At 38.3% G+C, this 22,116-nt stretch overlaps 1 protein-coding gene across 2 annotated transcripts; it reads right to left on the reverse strand.

The window, feature by feature from the left end:
* Positions 1–874: 874 nt before the first annotated feature.
* On the reverse strand, positions 875–13,623 carry LOC306843711 (vesicle-associated membrane protein 4-like). 2 transcript variants are annotated; one of them, XM_079375346.1, is made up of 8 exons: positions 13,482–13,623; positions 9,934–10,035; positions 7,057–7,103; positions 6,857–6,907; positions 4,205–4,305; positions 2,212–2,291; positions 1,990–2,041; positions 875–1,907 (listed from the first exon to the last, which is right to left on the reverse strand). In XM_079375346.1, the coding sequence occupies exons 2-8, from the start codon at positions 9,997–9,999 to the stop codon at positions 1,882–1,884; spliced, it is 423 nt and encodes a 140-aa protein (XP_079231472.1). In that variant the 5' UTR covers positions 10,000–10,035; positions 13,482–13,623; the 3' UTR covers positions 875–1,881. The 2 variants fall into 2 exon arrangements, with proteins under 2 accessions (XP_079231472.1, XP_079231471.1); XM_079375345.1 differs by lacking the exon at positions 13,482–13,623 and adding an exon at positions 11,614–11,719 and having other exon boundaries at positions 883–1,907.
* Between the last annotated feature and the right edge of the window lie 8,493 nt (positions 13,624–22,116).

Here is a 22,116-nt window from a genome sequence, read left to right on the forward strand (position 1 = left end):
GTTTCATGATATGTTCCATATATCCACTGAACATATTCAGTCATGAAAACAAGAGTTAAGGGCCATTCTGTGGAGCTCATAAGTATTTCAATGCTTTTGCGTTCGCTCACTAAACTTTTGTATCCTCTCCCAAAAGGATTGGGTTCTCCTGAAAAACGTAGCATTTGTTCGCAAAACTTCCACGTTCACAGAGTTTCTTGGGGAGGATTCTGAGAATTCTGAATTCTCACAATTCAGACTTTTTTTTTCTCCCAATTGCAAGTTTACGTCTCGTAATTCAGACCTTTTTCAGAATTGTGTGATACAAACTCGCAATTCTGGCGACTTCTCACAATTCTGAGATATAAACTCACAATTGTGAGTTAAGTCAGAATTGCAAAATATTAATTCAACGGGGGGGTTAGAATTTGACTTTATTAGAATTGCATGATGCAAACTCAACTCGCAATTGCAAAGAAGTTTAAGTCAGAATTGAAAGATATAAACTAAATTTTGAGGAAAAAAGGTATCCATTGCAGACAGATCACAAAAGCATGGAGATATTATTTTCCCTCCAATCTCAACTATTCACACACATTTAAAAATTCAGGGCACATGGCAGTGGAATTAAAAAAATATATATATATATAAAAAATTAGACTTTTTGTAACTTGAGCACTGCCTTTTTAGAACGGTGAACACCTCAAAAGAAATGAGTGCACAATAGTCGAACACATCTATGTTTTAATGCGTTCTGTGTGAACAAGCCCAGAGAAAATTTTCTGATTGGGAGTGTTTTGTCATTGTCGAGTCTTGCTTGATAAATGGTTTCTCACTGTAATCCTGTCAAACCATGCCTGAATTGAAGACACCTCAATTCCAACGCAATGAATCAGGTAAGATGCCCTTTAAAATCACTTTATTTAAATTCAAGATTATTTCACAGTCTCCCAATGGAAAGCCAGTGCTGACTTGTTAAGGGAATAGATATTTACAAATAAATAAAAGCAAAAAAAAAAAAAGTCAGTAAAATAATACGGATTAAATCAAGTGTACAGGTGTGTTCAGGTCAACCAAATCATCATCACACACAACTATTACATTACTGACCAATACAAGCTGTTAAAATTACACCAGTGAAGATAACTACAATTTTTACATAAACCATTTTACAACCATGATAAACTGTTAAAAAAGACTTCATATCAAAATAACCAACTCAAAACAGAATTAACCAGTCAATTAAAACTTGGTTGCCAAATATGCAATAAAACATTACAGCAGGTAATAGCAGCAAATATTAAGTAACATTATGCCCAATGTTTTGTCCATGTTAAAACTTTCAGGAGTCATACAAACATGATGACATCACAGCCATGGCACAGCGTGACATCATCAGGTTTCCTGTTTGGCCCCACCCACCTGAGAAGACAGTATTTCATAGACCTACCTATGTGGGAAATGGATCCAGCTTAATTGTTAAACATGGGTATCATGGTGTAAGCAGAACGGCTCTGACGTCTAATCAACTATAAAGAGGACATCGAAATACGACCAGAACGCAGGGCTAAAATTTGAATCCATGTTTCACTGCGTATAGTAAATCTTGAATTTACCGAATGCATATACAGCAAAATAACCATTGTGTTTGTGCGCATACAAGAGATTGGTCTGCACCAGTGTTGTGCCTTCATTTTGAGAGCTTGATATGTTGTGTTGCCGTACACGCACAAATTTAACTCCACCTGTTTGTTATGTTTCCAGACCCTGCCAAAATAGGCAAATACAGTGGGCAGCCCAACCTTGTGCAGCGCTCCCTCTGGTACGGAGGAATGACAGCAGAAAGATGAAGGAAAGGAAGGAGGAAGAGTACATCATGCCTCTTAACCTCCCGGCCAGACACTAGCGATACCGCAGGATCACAGGAACTGCAAAAAAACAGAGGGAGGCCAAATCAGGATATGGTTCAATTCTTGTAAGCATGAAGAAGTGTGTCTGGAGTGGACTTACTGATTATGATGAGGAAAAGGATGACAACCACCAACGCTATAATCATTTTCATCTGGGGATAGAAGAGAAAACCAAAGGCAAAAATTATATAGTGTACAATGTGACTAAAGGCACACCTTCTGGAAAATGATATTTAATGTGGAAAATGTTATAGTCTCTGAACCCAAAAAGTGATTTTACACAACAACCTTAACAACTAAAGCCATCGGGATAGAGGCTCACCTTCATGTCTCTCCACCACATCCTTCTGTGGAGCTGCTTGGCTCTACTGCTGAACGCCGATGCATTGTCCGAAAGGCTTTCTGAAAGTCATTTGACAAAAGAGGATCACTACTAAGGTTAACTTCCATGCATGTTTATTACTATATAACTATAAACACTCCTAAACAGCAGATCGTTTTATATGGATTATATTTGTCTCCAGGAGATGCTTGTTGACTTTCATAATGCTTTTTTGGGATGTTCAGATCTCTGCGGCATGTGGGACCAACTAAAACATGACCAGCCTCATTAGTGCAAGAACAAGAATCAGTAAAGTTGAGCTCATACCAGCTGCCATTCTACAATACCGCAGAGGATGAATGTGTGTACAGCCAGAAAGATACAAAGAACACAGGTGCAGATGATTTCATTGCCTTTAGCCTTAAACATTCAAGAAATAAATCTCATGGATCAGTCTTTACGTTCAACTTTAGCACAAAGACAGTATTGCAGTCAACATATGGAAAACATTCCCCTTAGTGAGTGGCAATGTCTTCCAGATGCTGCACTATAAAGCTACTTGTTCTCTATTTGCAAACAATGCGTTGCAATTTCTGCAAGGAAGCCAAATTGCAGTAATTACAATAAACAAAGAAAATGGATTTGAGCTCAGAACAGTCCTGTTTTCACTTTATACTGACATGTAACAACATAATGTTACATTTCGGTATCAACTATGTTATAAATGTTCATCAGCAAACAGATCAGTTTTATTTTAGTATAGTTTATATACCATTATAGAACTGATTCATATTTTAAATAGTCATTTTTTTGTTTGTTTTTTCTCTTGTTAGCTTCATTTTTATTTGTTTTAGTTTAAATTTAAACTTATGTTATATATATTTTTTTATATTTATACATTTCGGTTAGTTGCCAAAACTGTAATGAAAACGATAATTAATAGTTGACACTTCATTCCACTGAATTTAATGCACTTGGGAACACTGACACGCTAAAATCACAACATAATATTAAATTATGTAATTTTATGCGTGTATTCAGTTATTTTAGCACCCAAGCAGCTTAAAACAGTCACACTGGCTTAACCAATGGAAACCAAAATAACTCTGAGGTGTGGAAATTACACACGTCACCTCTTTTATTTTCCTCTTTAAAATCAAATCAATGCAAAACTGCTCATACTTCACAACTCTGAACACAGTGGCTCCTGTTACGTTAACCTCACAATCATCACGCACATCTCAAAAAGTGCTTTCATATACAGCTAAATACAAAAACAGGATCAGACATGCTTGAACCTGCTTTAGTTCATTTCACTCCACTACTAGTAACTAATCTCAGATCAACTTGAAAACAAAACCATCTGTAAACATCTTGTGCACACAGGTGGTTTATTTTTTACATCTGGACCTAAAATTGGAAAAATACCACACCATCTTGTGGGACACGGGACATTTTGCCCACTATCCTGCCCATTTGTCCCAAGCGAGTTCACAAACGGAATAACAAAAATGGGACATGACTCACTAGAGGTTCAGAAATAATGATATGTGAAACTAACAGAAGGGTTTATTCATATGGCACTGGAATTCAAAACACCTTCCCACAGTTCTCTGGGCCAAGTTTGGTCACGAGTAGTGAGCTTCTGAACATGATTGATCTGGAATAATAGTTTGTTTACATATGGCTTGCCAATCTATTCATGCTCTAATGTAAGCGTTGGGCCTGAAATGAATCACATAAGCTTTAAAAGAATCAGAGGACGATTTGCAACTGAATTAAACTAAACTGCAATATTTGGGGAGCTAATATTTAAAACCCTTCATATTTCCACCCAGATCAAGAAGAAACTCAAACAGGTTTTTAACTTAAGAAGATCTGCTGTTCAAAATCTGTACTGTTTCATGAATCATTTCTGTCTTGATTCCTATGAATCCAAATCAAATTACAAAGTGCTTAAGGATTCATAGTGATCTGTCCATGTCCATCTTACCAGATTTATCCTGCAGCTCATCCAACCGTTCCCCACGTTCGATCACTTTGGAGATGTTCTCCTGCATGACGTCAATGACCTCATCAACCTGAGACTGCACCCTGAAGGGCCATCGAGACAGAAGACAACATGAGAGGAACAATCTGGTGTTTCCATTGATTCAGCAGAACATTTTTACAGCTTAGGAGCACATGTTTGAGTCCGTGATTTTAATATTTCTAAGAGAACCACTCAGGATTAACCAAGATATCATTATGACTACGAACTATTGACCTTGCAATGTTGAGAGGAGGTGAGAACGTTTCGCTAGACGTGATCTAGACACATCCAAATAGTTTGAACTATTTGATCTCATAGTCATGACATGCAAAGGACGCACTAAATAGCTTGTGAGGTATTTAGCTGCTCTCATACACCTGGCACAAGGGGTTGGCATGGCTTTGAGACGCAGGTTACCCTGTGAATGAACTGAGCGCAGGATGTTTTGACTCTTGACTCTGTACTTGGATACCCGCCTAGGACAACACACGACCAATCGCACATCTCTTGCAACTGGGAGGGTACCTGCCATGTGTGGTTCAACTTCCAAGACCCCATAAATACTAATGAGGGAACCTCAAGAATCAAAGACTTCCATGGAAAGGCAAAAAAGAAAACATTACGGAAATTTCACTTTCCAAGGGTTCTCTATTAAATTCCATTGTTTTATGTGTTACTTTGCCGTGCAGCACATGGTTACGTAAACCTGGTGTTGTGTGGCTGCTTGCACTGGGCGAAGCACTCCCGGGCTTCCCTTGGGAGAATTACTGCAGTATATTAATATGTACCAAGTTTCATAACAAAGAACAAAGAAAGGCTCACAGTCTGGCTACTACAGCTACGTCAGTACAGAGATTTTTTAATATCGGGAGTAGCTGTTTACTTTTGCCTGAAAATATTATTTTGTGTTATAGAAATCCAGATGGTTACAGTGCTTCCCTTCTTTTCGGATGGGAGGTATGTTTGTGGGTGGGTGTTTTCACAGATGTCATTATAAAGAGTTATATAAACTCTGCAAGAGAACGGCATGGGCAGTGCCTGCGCAGTCAATAACTGTGATTTCCACACACTGCCAATGGAAATTATCTGTCTCCACATTTCTGAACAGAGCTCATCCTGGTATTTGGAAATCCCTAATTGTTTGATTCTGCACATTGAAGGAAGGACCCAGGCTGTCATCAGAAGGGCAGAAATTCATGGACACTTGGCCCCTTTTTTTGCTATAGTCAAGACCAACTCATTCACAGTTGAGTTCAAGAACATATTTTCATGGCCTTGATCACAGACCTCAAGACCAAATCCAAGACCATATTTTCATAGTCTTGTTCTTGACTCGGACTCGACCCTCTACTGGTCTCGGTCTTGACTTGGACTAGACCATCTACTGGTCTCGGCCTTGACTTGGACTAGACCATCTACTGGTCTCGGTCTTGACCTGGACTCGACCCTCTACTGGTCTCGGTCTTGACTTGGACTCGACCCTCTACTGGTCTCGGTCTTGACCTGGACTGGACCCTCTTCTGGTCTCGGTCTTGACCTGGACTCGACCCTCTACTGGTCTCGGTCTTGACTTGGACTCGACCTTCTTCTGGTCTCGATCTTGACCTGGACTTGACCCTCTTCTGGTCTCGGTCTTGACCTGGACTCGACCCAATACTTGTCTCACTCTTGACATGAGGTACTTTCGCACCATGTAGTTTTAGGAACTTAGTTCTAGGAACTAGCCAGCATGGTGGTTCCTAGAGAACAAATTTCTCCCTCTGGCCTTTTTCCTGGTTACATTCTCAAAGGCAGCAGGAACTCTGAAGCGGCCGTCAGCGAAGTCTTTATTTGCGGCATTTACAAACATAAACAACCAGTGAATGGAGAATGAAGTAATCAGAGTTGTTTTTGTTGTGTGTCGTGGGTTTCGTGATAATTGAGAATTTACGCACTCTGACTAAATCTCCTATGACGACTTCAATATCATTGATGCTGAGAAAAGAACAAAATGCTGCAGACAACAGGTAAATGCCGTTATCACGGTTTTCCATGTTCTTGGAGTAAATATTTTTACACAGCTTTTTAAAAATGGCAGGTAATCAGTGTTTAGTATGCATTTGACCAATCAGCGTACACGTATGGCACTCGTAGTTCTACAGAACTGTTTAAAAAGACAGTATTCTAAAGTAGGAGCTAATTTAATTCCTCCAAATTGAGTTCCTAGAACTAAAACAGTTCCTAGATCCTTCCTAAAAAGCGGGAACTACTGCCAGTAGCTAGGAACTATGAAAAGGTTCCTCTGGTGCGAAACCCTCATGTTGAGCCAGTCTTGACTCGGACTCAACCATCTCTGGTCTTTGCCTTGACTCAAACTCAAATCTCAACTGCAACACTGACAACAGCTTCATGGGTATATGTAGACTGTGATTTTTTTAGTAAAAAATAAAAAATAAGGTTAAGAGAAAACTACTGCTAAACATTATTTACTGTTAATGTAAATATTTCTAGTAAATATATAAATACTATATAAATACATAGCTACAAATAATTGATGCTAAAAATGAAGATGTTGGCAAAGCAAGTAAAAAATTGGGCCAGCTAAAAAAATTAATCCTACAAATTTATACGTACTGTCTAATTTTGTCATTTTGGCCTCCAAATCTTGGTCCTGTTGGGCCTCTCCTGCAAAAAAAATAAATACAAAAAATGTAAGTAACCAAACAAACTGTCATAAACATCTTTGCTGGGAAAACTGCGTGCAAACAAAAATTACTTCTTAAAGACCTGTTTATTTGTCAATGCATGAATGACTATACAAACTACAGACTCACAGGAAAAAGTCCTCCTCTTCATCCGAGTCTTCCTCTAGAAGGTTCCTCTGCAAGTTAAGAAGATGAGGGTGTCAGGGTGGTCAGAAATGGTGCAGGCTGGGTTTAATCTAAAATTCTGAACTGAGCCCAGGTGTTTGACATAAGACTGACCAGACTGAGACTCATAAAGATCTTATTGTGAAGTATACAGTCGTCTGCCAGACGTGAAGGACAACAGAACCCTTTGAAGGGCACAATGTGGGCACAGCGTGTGACGCAGTATTACGGAACGGAATTCACCTGGAGATAAACCCGTTCAGAACTCAATCTCCTACAAGGAGACACTGCTGATGCACAAGAGATATGATCTCCATTTGGTCTGCATTTGTGCCATCTGATCTTTTGAGCAATGAATCACAGATAAGGAGGCATCTAGTTGACCTTCCATTAGTTTTGTTGTAATGTCCATGATTGATCACATTTAACAATACCTCACTAGATCATTTCAACATCTCGATGACTAATGCTATATAACTCTCCATAACTGCATCCAGACCTGTGACACTCCTCTAAAATTCCATCTGGACAATTTCATCCTAATGTCAACCTAACCATAGAAAAATTTAATGTTTAGCAAAAGAATAAAGAATGCTCAAATAAATTGAGCACTTTAATGTATTAAAAAGCTCTAAATTTAAAAGGAAATCTTTGTTTTTAACAACTCCAACAATCGATGAGTCTTGTGATGTTTGTGAATGATGTTACATCACGAATCATTACTGATCTCAACTGTGACGATCTTCAAGCTAAAATGCATTTATAGCCAATGTTTAGGAAGGGAATGTGTTTTAAAAAGTAAAGAAGTTAAATTTTTACATCTAAAATATACTGTCCAACAGATTCAGTTCTACTACTGATTTATTACAAAGAGTCAGATTTATTTCAAAACTGATTTTTAAAAAAAAAAGTATGATTTGTGACTATATAGATCTTTTTTTCTACGCATACAATATGTTTAATCAAAAACAACTGAAACTGAATTATGATGTACATTTAGGCTACCATTTCATTTTGCTGCCCAATATCTAGGGTAATTCATGAAACTTACTAATGTCTCAGAGTCCAAAATTTGGTGGTTTTAATTTTAGAATTTAGGATTGATTCTCATCGTCATATATAAGAACTGCCATTTTTGGGTCTGGATTCTATCTGCTGGGTTTTAGTAAAATTCATATAAATGATTCAGTATAAAAAGGAAATGAGTTCCTGACATTAGATTTCATATTGTGACTCCAAGTAAGCCTGCAGCTGCTCACTTCCAATTGGCCCTTTACTAGGGGATATTTAAACAAAAACAAGTTCCTTTCTTGGGTCACGGTCAACAGCGTTACATAACCGGCACGTGGAAAGCCACATTCATCTTCACTCTATTGCACATACTTGTTTTCTCACTGCTGCGGAGTTCAAGCTTCGATGTGAGGAAAATTACAAGAGACTTTTCTTTAGATGTGCTACAGTCTGAACCATCTAACGGATTCTCCCAAACATACATCAGTCGGGAGTTCTACCCACATACACAAGGTTATCCTATCCTGGCATTGACTTATGGGCTTTTGACTGTAAGGTCTGGCAGGGTTCTTAAATGGTTTTTAAATTACTCTCTAGGCCTGGCAGAAGATGGAGACATTGAATGTTAATTATGAAATCGGTACTGACAGGTTCTTGGGAAGGGCTTTGCTAGTTTATTACCCCCTGCCTGAGCTAATGCCTGTTATTTCATGACATTAGTCTTCACTTTCAAATAATCTTTTCTGTTCTTTTCCATTCAGTGCCTGACTTTGTTGATCAAATATAGATTTATTGTTAGTGGTACTTCCAATGGCAATTTGACTTACACTACCATTCAGAAGTCTCATATGCTCGCCAACTGCATTTATTGGATTAAAAAAACAGTAATATTGTGAAATATTACTACAATTAAACAAACTGTTTTCTAGTCCAATGTAATCTAAAATGTAATTTATTCCTGGGATGCAAAGCTGAATTTTCTGCATCATTACTCCAGTCTTCAGTGTCACATGATCCTTCAGAAATCATTCTAATATTCTGCTCAAGAAACATTTCTTATTTTTAGCAAAGTTAAAAGGAGTTGTAATGCTTAATATTTTTTTACTTAAAATTGTAATACATTTTTGCAGGATTCTTTGATAAATAGAAAGTAAAGTATTTATTTTTAAATATAATTTTTTTTTAAATTAACATATAAATGTATTTTCTGTCGCTTCTGATCAACTGAATGCATCCTTGCTAAATAAACGTATCAATTTCTTGAAAAAAGAAAACATGATTTCACCCAAAGGACAGCCAAAAAAATCAATTAACTTAAAATGAAGAAGTTAAAATTTTAGCATTACAGACTTATGCATAGGCCAAAAACACTCTTATTTTTATTCAAGGATCTAGTTTACATATGTCTGTTTATTTCTGCAAAATCACATTCTATTTTATTTTCGTTTTTTTGTATATTTTCCTCTCCATCTGTTTAATTTCTTTTCCACCTCAGTTTATCCACTGCTATTATGTGGTAACTGCTTGACGTTGTTAAGAACAAACTGCTCTCTGAAGGGCTGTACAACACAGAGTTGAAATGTGGTGTGTGATTGTGTGAACACTGATGTTTTAGATGGGCTGTTATATAAAGGAGATTTTTTGCTGTTTACTCTTCCTGTAAACAACATAAACAGATCGTGGAGCACAATGGGGTTGTAAAAGTGCAGAAATATGCAAGTCTGGCTCTAATCAGATAAGAGCATCTTTAGACCTCTCATCTCCATGTTGTCATCACCTCCAGGTAATCTATATGGTAAGAACTAACTCCCTGTTGCCTCGGTGACTTACCCGCTCACTGTGAATAGAGCCGGTGACCTCATCATCATTCAGATGCCGTTTAAATTTAGGGGGCATGCTGGGATCGAGCTGCTCCTCCCTCTCTGGCTCCTTCTGCAGGAACAGGAAACACAGGAGTGATTGCCTAGGTTTATAAATCTTGAGTCACTCCACTGACTCTTTCTTCACTCGTAATAAAAAAAATTTCATCCCAAATAATATTATAATATTTAGCTTAAAAGTAGGACCATAGCAATCTGGGAATTACTACAGAATTCAACTGTCACAGATGTGCGTTTAGCAGTTAAGAGATCCAATCAGATATAGCTGGAACTATCTGTTCTTTATGTGTTAATGTAGACCAGACTGTGACTTAAAAAAAGCTCAGTTATAATGGCCATATATCTGAGCACCGGTCGGTTGGTCGATTCATTAGACTGAACTTTGGGCCATAAAAGCTGCACTACTTTTAAGTAAATCCAGTCGTAATTCAGACTTGGGGAGAGACCACCCCGTTATATTTAACTCGTTTGGTCATGGGGATCAATCTAGCCACACCGACTGAAATGTGCTGCTTGCAAACATCAAACAGAGCAGTTAAAGACAAGCTCCAGCAACTGATGTGAAAGTCACAACGTTCCTCAGTGTGTATTTGCTTTAAATTCACACAGCAGTTCATTTACGGTTAAACCATTTGGTCGTTCTTTTACAAACCTGTTGCCTATAGCTTTGAAGTCACAGCAGGTTTTCATCTTGAAACTACCAGGCATATAAGCTTAAACTTTACCAATGGAATTACAATAACAGATCCTCATACAGACCTTCTGACTGGCACTCTCACAATGATCATAAGTCATTTTGAAATTGTAGCTTGCTAAATTCTATATGTAGCCTATGTAATTTGAACAAAACCATAATAATAACAGCAATATTCATTTAAATATGTGCTACGAAAAAGACTGCACAGGGACTTCTAGGAGAACTATAGAGCGGTGCAGTGATAACAGATTTTTGTAGGCCAACTTGAAATTAAGCATCACCCTGTTTCCCTTGACAAAAATCCATTGGCCATTTTCCTCTGGCTTTTGATTCACTGCAAAAAAAATGCTCTGTAATCAACAAATTTTTATAATTATTATATGTTTTGTTAATCAAGTTCTTCTCACAAATGAATACATTTTTTAATGAATTTCTAAGCCTAAATACTAACATTAGTCTATAAACAGTAGGGTATATGTTATAGAATAAACCGTGGAAATATCTTGATCTTTTGTACAACACAGAGCTTATATAAGGTATTTCACCTAAAAACATTGACTTTGGGACAGTGGAACTGGAACTCATTTTCAGGTTTTAGGGCTCATTCAAACTAGGGCATTCTAGAAAAGAGTGCACATGACTAATGCACATTAAAATGTGACATAATACACTGATGCAGTGTTGTCACACTACTCTGATTGGGAAATACTAGCTTGTTACCAGAAAGCTACACGATTTTACTTCTCACACTACTGAAAATATGATTAGGTTGTAGTTAAATGTATCCTATAAAAGAACAAAAAATAAAACATTCATGAATTCTTGCTATTCTTAAGAAATATGATCTATTCTCTTCGTTAACAGGCAAAACAAAGCTGCTTTCTTCCTTCACCCGCTGGACAACAAACTCAACCCAATCTCCATGCCTAGTACCATTGAGTCCACTGTCCTCTCTCTGAGACTGATCTCTGCTTCTCTTGCTGGAAGAGCTGTCGGAAAACGGCTTCTCTTTTATCCAGGAGCACGGCAGAGCTTTTCCAGAAAGCAAGAGAGGGGGAAAGAGGGGGAGGGGACAGGGAACAAGAGGGAGGGAAGAGAAGGACACACGGGGTTTGAGAGAAAGAGCATGAAAAGGTAATAATAATGCCAAGACAGAGAGAATCTAACCATCATCCATTGAGACCACTCTGATACATTTACTTTTTTAACTGAAGTTCATTTCTGTGTAAGAACAATTAATTAGGCCTAAAAGTGTAGATTAGCCATAGTTACAAACTGTCATTGAGTCAACCTCGTGTTGCTCCAAATTCTTATTGTGCCAGCAATTTTTACTTCTTAAATTTCACTTGTACTTCCCAATATCTAAACGTGGTGCGTCTCAGACAGGGACACTAAAAAGTGGTAGAATGTAATTGATGATGTGATCAATGTGGGATTTTTACAATAGTGTAACTCATACACCCTGGGAAGATTTTCAGCGAATACTGTCATTAATTTCAGTCTCACACAAAACAGCTACAGAAGACTTGAAATATAGTGGACAAGTCATATGTACCACATTTATGACCTGCAAGAAGATTTTTCAAAAAATTCTCCTGTAGTGTCCAAAAAAAAAAAAAAGACACTTTCTTAAATATTAGATATATATTATATATAATATTGAATATCTTAATACTACACAAATTCTAAATTATATATATATATAGTATTATAATTTAGAATTTGTGTATTCTACAATACACTACACTATGGAAATGAACAATTATTATTTATTTTTTTTATCTGCAACAGTGTAATGGCTGGACAGATGGTTGGATGGACGGATGGATGGATGAATGGATGGATGGACAGACGGACGGACGGATGGGAGACCATTTTCAGGTGTATGAAACAGAGTTGGGACTGGGATGATGGTAAAGAAAACTAAAAGCAGAAATCTGGCCCTGCTGTTTCCAATACAAACCACCAAACCCACAATGAGCATTCTGATAACAGAGTGTTTACAGACTTCACAAGTGATCAGACTGATTAAACCCTCACATGCGTCACATTGTTATGGAACAGCTTCAATGGACAGCTCACAAACAATAAAGTTAGGCATCATTCCAGTGTTCTCTCCATCACGATTTAGAAACACACATGTCAGGGAACGGCTAAAAGAAACACTGAGATCACTAACACATGACAGGTCTTGCATCACAGACCATCAACAACTGCGGTTTAATCAGAGACTGTTTGAATATCCGAGTCCAAATCGATGACACGAACATAATCTGAAACTGAAACTGATAGACTCAACATTCACTCACTTGTGAACAATAGGAGGCTGAAAACAACAATTACTTAATTATTCATTCATTCATTCGTTAGAAAGGCAAGTTATCGTGCTATAACGTGTACATGGGCTTCAGAATGATTACAATTATTAATATTATTAAAGCAAACAATTCTTAAATATACTAGTTTTCACTGAAGCACTCGGCTGACTGCATATTACCGAGAATTTCTAACAAAACAGCTGATGTTCCTGCTAGTCAACACAACCACATAAACATACACTGACCCTACAGGACGCTAAAAGAACGAAGCAAATTATAAGACATTTGGGATAAACAACAGGCATGAAATCAAATAAACGTGTTTACATGAAGATTTGGAAACGCTGAAGTGAAAACAGATGGAGTGACAGCTAGCATGACTGCTAACACCTCTGGCTACATCGCTGACCGCTAACGTACACAGACACACACGCACACGCACACGCACACAGGCCTCAAGAGCCACGTCTCTGGCCAGTCTACCTCAGAGAGCTTGCTTTTGTCGATTTCTTTTTGGAAGAACCGCGTTTATAGTCCCGCTGACTGTGTCTGATCCGATCCTGAGTGATGTCTCTTCTCGGCTCTGAAGCGGAAGTCAGAACAGCTGGACGGATACTGTTTCCTGCAGACACATCATCATTACCGTCTTAAAACATCGTCTAGTAAAAAAAAAAAGGAAAAGAGTAAACAAAATGTGATGAAAAAATCATCGACATCTAACACAACAAATAGTATAAAAATCATCACCACCATCATTTAATAAAAAATGAAGAAAAAAAACATCATAATCTAATCCATCAACAAATCGTCATCTAATAATAATAAGAAATAATAAAAACAAACTTATCTTCATCAAGTAAAATGGTAAAATATACAAAATTATATATATATATATATTCATAGAATGATTACAAATCAAAACAAAGTCATTAATTATAATTAGATGACTAGAATGATTTCTGAAGATAGAGTAATGGCTGCTGAAAATTCAGCTTTGCCATCACAGGAATAAATTACGTTATAACATTATAACATTTTTACATTATATATGTGAATAGTTCTGTGTTTTACTGTATTTTTGGTCAAATAAATGCAGCCTTGGTGAGCATAAGGGATTTTTTTTTTTAAACATAAAGAAACATAAAGAAAAAAAACTTACCAACCCCAAACATTTGAATACAATAGATAGATAGATAGATAGATAGATAGATAGATAGATAGATAGATAGATACACAGACAGACAGATCGACAGACAGACAGACAGACAGATCGACGGACGGATAGACAGACAGACAGACAGACAGACAGATCGACGGACGGACAGACAGACAGACAGACAAACAGACAGATCGACGGACGGACAGACAGACAGACAGATCGACGGACGGACAGACAGACAGACAGATCGACGGACGGACAGACAGACAGACCGACAGACAGATCGACGGACGGACAGACAGACAGACAGATCGACGGGTGGACATACAGACAGACAGACAGACAGACAGACAGACAGACAGATCGACGGACGGACAGACAGACAGACAGATCGACGGATGGACAGACAGACAGATCGACGGACGGACAGACAGACAGACAGATCGACGGACGGACAGACAGACAGACAGATCGACGGACGGACAGACAGACAGACAGACAGACAGACCGACAGACAGATCGACGGACGGACAGACAGATAGATAGATAGATAGATACACAGACAGACAGATCGACAGACAGACAGACAGACAGATCGACGGACGGATAGACAGACAGACAGACAGACAGACAGATCGACGGACGGACAGACAGACAGACAGACAAACAGACAGATCGACGGACGGACAGACAGACAGACAGATCGACGGACGGACAGACAGACAGACAGATCGACGGACGGACAGACAGACAGACCGACAGACAGATCGACGGACGGACAGACAGACAGACAGATCGACGGGTGGACATACAGACAGACAGACAGACAGACAGACAGACAGACAGATCGACGGACGGACAGACAGACAGACAGATCGACGGATGGACAGACAGACAGATCGACGGACGGACAGACAGACAGACAGATCGACGGACGGACAGACAGACAGACAGATCGACGGACGGACAGACAGACAGACGGACAGACAGACCGACAGACAGATCGACGGATGGACAGACAGACAGATCGACGGACGGACAGACAGACAGACAGATCGACGGACGGACTGACAGACAGACAGATCGACGGACGGACAGACAGACAGACCGACAGACAGATCGACGGACGGACAGACAGACAGACAGATCGACGGGTGGACATACAGACAGACAGACAGACAGATCGACAGACGGACGGACAGACAGACAGACAGACAGACAGATCGACGGGTGGACAGACAGACAGACAGACAGACAGATCGACGGACGGACAGACAGACAGATCGACGGACGGACGGACAGACAGATCGACGGACGGACAGACAGACAGACCGACAGACAGATCGACAGACGGACGGACAGACAGACAGACAGACAGACAGATCGACGGGTGGACAGACAGACAGACAGACAGACAGATCGACGGACGGACAGACAGACAGACAGATCGACGGGTGGACAGACAGACAGACCGATCGACGGACGGACAGACAGACAGATCGACGGACAGACAGACGGACAGACAGACAGATCGACGGACGGACGGACGGACGGACGGACGGACAGACAGACAGACAGACAGACAGACAGATCGACGGACGGACAGACAGACAGATCGACGGACAGACAGACGGACAGACAGACAGATCGACGGACAGACAGACAGACAGACAGTTCGACGGACAGACAGACAGACAGACAGACAGACAGACAGATAGACAGATAGATAGATCGATAGATAGATAGATAGATAGATAGATAGATAGATAGATAGATAGATAGATAGATAGATAGATAGATAGATAGATAGATAGATAGATAGATAGATAGATAGATCTCACAAAATATGCATTGAATCATACATTGAATATGTTGATTTATTTATATATATATTATACCTGTGTATATACTCACTGAAATTCACTGATTGATTGATTAAACAAACATTAAAAATAACCAAGGACTTGAGAAAATTTATGGAACATGTGTAGCAATAATTTCAGATCATGCTGTCACATGAATAAGAAAAAAAATGCAGAGTGATGCAGAGAGAAATGGTTTTGTAAGCAGGCCTGGAATGTGTCCCGCGAGCTACAGGAGTCATGATCTGTAAAACAGGCAACCTTGAGAAATGTTTCGCATGGGGATAAAAGGTGCTTCGCAAAGTGAAAAAGATAAGGTGACGTGTCCCCAAAAAGGCCCTTGTCCAAGGTGCACACGTTTAGCACTTAATTCCCCTGTAAGGATGCACTTACAGACATAAAAGTTAAATTTCTTTTGCATGTGTCTTTAGAGCACAAATCTGGTCTGGTTTTAGCTGGAATACAGATTGAGTGTGCAAAGATCTATGTATATACTGACTCCCTAAGACTTTTGTCAATTGTTTCATTTTCAGATTCCTGTGAGACATTGAAGGATATGGAAAACTGATGAGAAATATCAGGATATAAACAGAGACTTTGAATATTCCGCTCAGAATATTCCAAGTCACTGGGCTCAAGATGTTTGCTATTCCAATCGAAACATCAATATTTTTAACAAAAGAAAAAGCATGTGGAACTGTACAGTAATCTATTTCTAAGAAATAGCAGGATACTTCTTAACCTTTCCTCTTTAAAAAGACTCAGCTGTCTTACTTTGCTGTGACCTTTGACCTTCAGGTTAATTTAATGTGCCTATGGGACACTTCAGTTCATAATTCAGGTGGGTTATAAAAGCTGTGCTCTCAGACTTTGACTTTCCATTTGTCCAGTTTAACCTCTAACATCTCTCGTTTTGATGGAGGGAACATGCTTAGAAACTAAAAGAAACGATGGCTTACATACATATAATCAATTCACAGATCATTACACCCAAGAAATATATTCCAAAATTTATGAAGAAACAAATGTATGACCTTTGACTTCAAATGTCACTAAAAGGGAATATTTATCTGTCTGTTGATCCTAATGTTTATTCACTCAGTCAGAGTCCAGGGTTTGGTGCACGTGGAAAACGGCTAAAATAAACTGCCCTGTTGTCTTGATGAGACGAGCAGACGTCCTGAGAGGAGAGATACAGTCACAGAAGATTTAGTCAAGGCCTCTAGATGGACATTTGAACATTTCATATGGGATGAATATGGAATGGTGGTTGTTTTAGACTGTATTTGTTGTTGAGATGACTTTGGAGAAATCAATATTATGGATAGAGGAGTCATAAGCAGTGGTTTGAAGTTAAAAAAGTCTTATCAAAATGCCAGTCTGTAATGATGGATTTGTTTCTTACAAACATGCAGCTTTTCACTTCACAAGATGCCAGCTGATGGATTGGAGTTATGTGGATTACTAATGGATTATTGTGATAATAATGCAGCTCTTGATTCAGAAACTGCAAAGTAAAATTTATGTCTGATGACAGCTATATAACTATATAACTGACTGTTTTCCCAGGCAACCTGTTTCCAACATAGTTGTGCTAGTTTTATATTTTTCTTGTCCTCACATAATTAATTAAATTCACATGAAGGCCCTGATCATAAAGAAATACTGAACTAGGTAATCTAAGAAAGATAGGAAATAAGTAAAAGATAATAGAAAATAGAAAAAGAAACATCGGACTTGTAACCCAAAGGTCTTGAGTTCGAGTCTCAGGTCCGGCAGGGATTGTAGGTGGGGGGAGTGAATGTCCAGCGCCCTCGATACCACGACTGAGTTGAGACCCTTGAGCAAGGCACCGAACTCCCAACTGCTCCCTGGGCACCGCAGCATAAATGGCTGCCCACTGCTCCAGGTGTGTGTTCACAGTGTGTGTGTGTTCACTACTTACTGCTGTGTTTGTGCACTTGTATGGGTTAAATGCAGAGCACAAATTCCGAGTATGGGTCACCATACTTGGCCCCACGTCACGTCCTTCCTTCCTTTCCTTATTAAATATTGACTTATTGACCTTGACACACATTCATGAAGGTCTGCACATCTTGGTTGCACCAAATGAGTTGGTCACACCCCATGACTTTGATTTGGTGGACAAGGGATTTTTAAATATTAATAAAGAGTGAAGCCGTTTTGTAAAAATATGTTTAGGCCTCATAAGAAAAAGATATTAAAAACTGAATTCTTTTACTGAGGTTTTTTTCCTCATTATGATCTCAGAATTATTTTTTTTATTTTACTGAACAAAGTGTACAAGTACTTTATCAAATATTATAAATATTACAAATATTATTAACAGGTATTTTATCTCCCCAGACTAGTAATTGTCCAGGGTAATGGGATGTGATTGGGCCACACAGAACTTTAAATCTTCGTCCAAGATGGTTTTCATGACATGAATCCCTGAGGGTGAGAAGGTCAAAATATGCCCTATTTTCTCTCTCTCCCTCCACAGTTTCCTTTACTCCCCGTACAGTTGATCAATCTCAAACTGACCTTGACTGCAGAACAGACCTCAATCAAGCATCCATGTCTCCGGATGCATTAGTCATTACTGTGCAGCTGAATGCGATGGAGCAGGAAGCATCAGTCTTTCCCAGTGAGGTGTTTACCTACTGCCATGAAGACTTTAAACACCATGACACAGGTCACAACTGCCATGTGTCCTGAAGATTAGAGTTCACCAGAGGTCAAATTTACTTCCGAATGGTGTCCACAGAGGATGCTGCCATTTTACTTAGTAATACATGTGTTTTCAAGACCACAAGTGCACCAGGATGAGTTTTAGTTTAGTGTTCTTTACAGTTAAAGGAATAGTTCACCCGAAAATGAAAATTGACTCCCCCTCAGCCCATTCAAGATTTAGATGAGTTTGTTTCTTCATCAGAACAAATTTGGGGAACTTTAGCATTACATTACTTGCTCACCAATGGATCCTCTGCAGTGAATGGGTGCCGTCAGAATGAGAGTCCAAACAGTTGATAAAAAACATTTGTTTAGAGCATTTTTTCTAGAGTAACTTTTTAGCAAATTTAAATTTTTGGGTAAACTATTCTTTTAATTTATACATATCTTATTCAATAGGGTGTGAAAACATATCTTTATTGTCCAAAAATCTGAGACCATTGGTGAAATTGTTTTTACTTTTCATTTTGCAATTTAAATATATTTGATTACACATTCTGTACTCAGCATATTAATTTGAGTACAGTTTAATTAAAAAATAAAATTTAATTTCAATATTTTTTACATCATCTGTGTGCATTCATGACAGCAGAACTTGAACTGCATGAACTTTGATGTTTGTAAAAAAAAAAAAAAAGAAGACATTTTCAGATATACTTATTGACACAGAAAAAAGCAAAATCTTAGATATTTTATATTTATTTCCTAACTCTTGTTTTTAAAATATTACATTTTTGTAAAAAATGCTTATTTACAGGTTTAAAGAAAAACCCATTGGGTTTCACTTTGGACTCCACTGAATATGGCAATATGATATGAAAAACAGAGCTTTCTCATGTATCTTTGTTCTGTCATTTGTTAACTCTGGCACAAGCCTCTCTTTTCACTTCACCCTTTAAACCGCCTTAAACAATGTTTGTGAAACATTGGATCACCTGCTGCTGTCTAGTCAACAAGGCAATAAACACGTTTTCCCTAAACAGGAACTGTGTGTCCAATCATTTCACCAGATCCGTAGGTGCTACGCCACAAAAATGTCCCGCTGAAGATGAGGAGAATGTCAGGTGTTTGTGAAGGCCTCCTGATGGGTCACTGCAAAGATGCTGCAGTCGATTATGACCTTTTAAACTGGATTCCTGCACTTTATGGGACATCTTGCAGAGTAAGAGTGCAGTTTATGGCCTCATTCACCCGCACGATTAGTGATCATTTCTCACGAGTGAAGTTAAAGGTCTATTAGAGTATATGAGACTCTGTAGTCTCTGTAGTGATTGAATGGACAGTTATATTTATATCTATATGCTACTGTTCAAAGGCTTGTGGACAGTAAGATTTGTTTTTGTGCAAGAAATTAATACTTTCCAACAAAGATTAATTAAATTGATCAAAAGTGACAGTAAAGAGATTTATAAGGTTACAAAGATTTCTATCTCCAGAAAATGCTGTTGTTTTGAACTTTCTGTTCATCAGATAATCCTGAAAAAAAAAAATTAAAAATATTAAGCTGCATAACTGTTTTCAGCATTGATAATAATTAGAAATGTTTCTTGAGCAGCAAATCAGCATATCAGAATGATTTCTGAAGGATCATGTGACACTAAAGACTGGAGTAATGACGCTATTAAATTCAGCTTTGCATCCCAGGAATAAATTACATTTTAAAATATATTAAAAAGAAAAACAGCTATTTTAAACTGCAATATAATTTCACAATATCACAGTTTTTACTGTATTTTTGATCAAATAAATTCAGCCTGGTGAACAGAAGACACCGCTTTGAAAACATTAAAAAATCTTACCAACAGGACTTAATAAATTATTGTAATACATTATTTAATAATATTTTACATTGGCAAAACAAAACTGTTAATGTGCATCAACCAAATTTGCATATATAATTTTTTGGAAAAAATACCCAAAGGCCATTTAGAAAATAATTGTGCAGTTCTCCAGACAAGCTCATGGTTTTGGTTGTATAACAAGTATTAATGACTACAGAATGTTTTGTTCGCCTTAAACACTTATTTTAACCACTAGACAGACATCCGACAACATGTTTACACATTGTGAACTCGAAAAGCGTTAGACAAAAGCATTTCCACACGATTAGGAGTTGAGGAATGTTGTTGTGTATAATTGAGGGTCATAAGGTGCCTATTTCTCACCGTCTTTCTTTGTTCTCCATAGATGCCACTCCTTGATCTTTATGGGCTCACTCCCATAAGCCCAGCAGGAGCTGGGACAGGGATGCGGCCCGTGTTTTGATGTGGTTTGGACAGACAGTTTGCACAGGCTCCTGAATACCGGAGATATTTTCCCTAGCCATTTGCTCTCAGTTCTCTCAGCAGTTGTTTGCATCCCAATCATCCCGTGCAACCTTGAGGAATTCAAACCTCAGGTGCTTTTAAAAATTCTTTCCCTTCACAGCGCTCCGAACTAAATTTGGGTGCATATCCATTGTAAAATCCTCTGAATGAGTAAAAAAAACTACTTTTTGAAATTTGAGCCTAGAAGACATATAGTTATGATACAGAGTAATACATTTCAAATGCTTGCTTTATAGCCCTAATGGTTTGTAGCTTAGTGACTATATTCTTCTTTCTGATGAATTTAACATTAGGTACTTGATGTTGCACCCATTAAAAAAACTGAATGGATCAAGTTAGAGACCTTGAACTAGAGGTTATCCAAAAGCAGTTTATTGTTCCTATTCTTCACTATGAGTGAGTCTGAGTTATGGCTGTCAGTAACAAGCATATCGCATGCAAAAATTACCACGCATACGCTACAGTTCAAAATACTTTAATGCTTTAAAAGATGTTTCAAATGAAAATTAAAAATGCAAGTTTTCCCTATAATGCAATATTGAATTTTCAGTGATTTGAATAGACCTCCCTAACAAGTTTGAACAATAGCAAGGATATTACGTCTTTTTTCCCCAACTAAAATATGTTCTAGAACCTTCTTTGAGAGTATTGGGAGGCTGCTTTCTGGATCAGATGCATCCATATGCACGTGGTACCAATAAAGGCTTCTTTGTCACAAGGGAAAGAGAGAGAGGAAGAGAAAGCGAGTGAGTGAGAGTGAGTGAGTGAATGAATGAGAGAGAGAATGCAAGAAACAGCAATGCAAACACTGCCTGCATGCCATTAATAATGAGAAACACAAACAGTAGATGATATAACTGTAATACAGTCATATCCCCCCAGCGCAGAGGGCAGATGAATAAACAGGAGGTGTCACAGGAACATCCTGAAGATTTATGACTCTAAATTCCCCACGTATCTATCCTCAGACCTGCTCTATGCTCTCTCTCACACACACACACACGTTTACTAAGAAAACTAAATGGGGACACTCC

Source organism: Barbus barbus (genome assembly GCF_936440315.1).
Source record: "Barbus barbus genome assembly, chromosome: 24".
Lineage (NCBI taxonomy): Eukaryota > Metazoa > Chordata > Actinopteri > Cypriniformes > Cyprinidae > Barbus > Barbus barbus.

Excerpts from the sequence above, each read along its gene's own strand:
- LOC306843711 (XM_079375345.1), bottom strand. Across the intron at positions 7,104-9,933 it reads GCTCTATTCACAGTGAGCGG|AGGAACCTTCTAGAGGAAGA; the intron begins GTAAGTCACCGA and ends CTTAACTTGCAG. Across the intron at positions 2,292-4,204 it reads TGAGCTGCAGGATAAATCTG|AAAGCCTTTCGGACAATGCA; the intron begins GTAAGATGGACA and ends AATGACTTTCAG.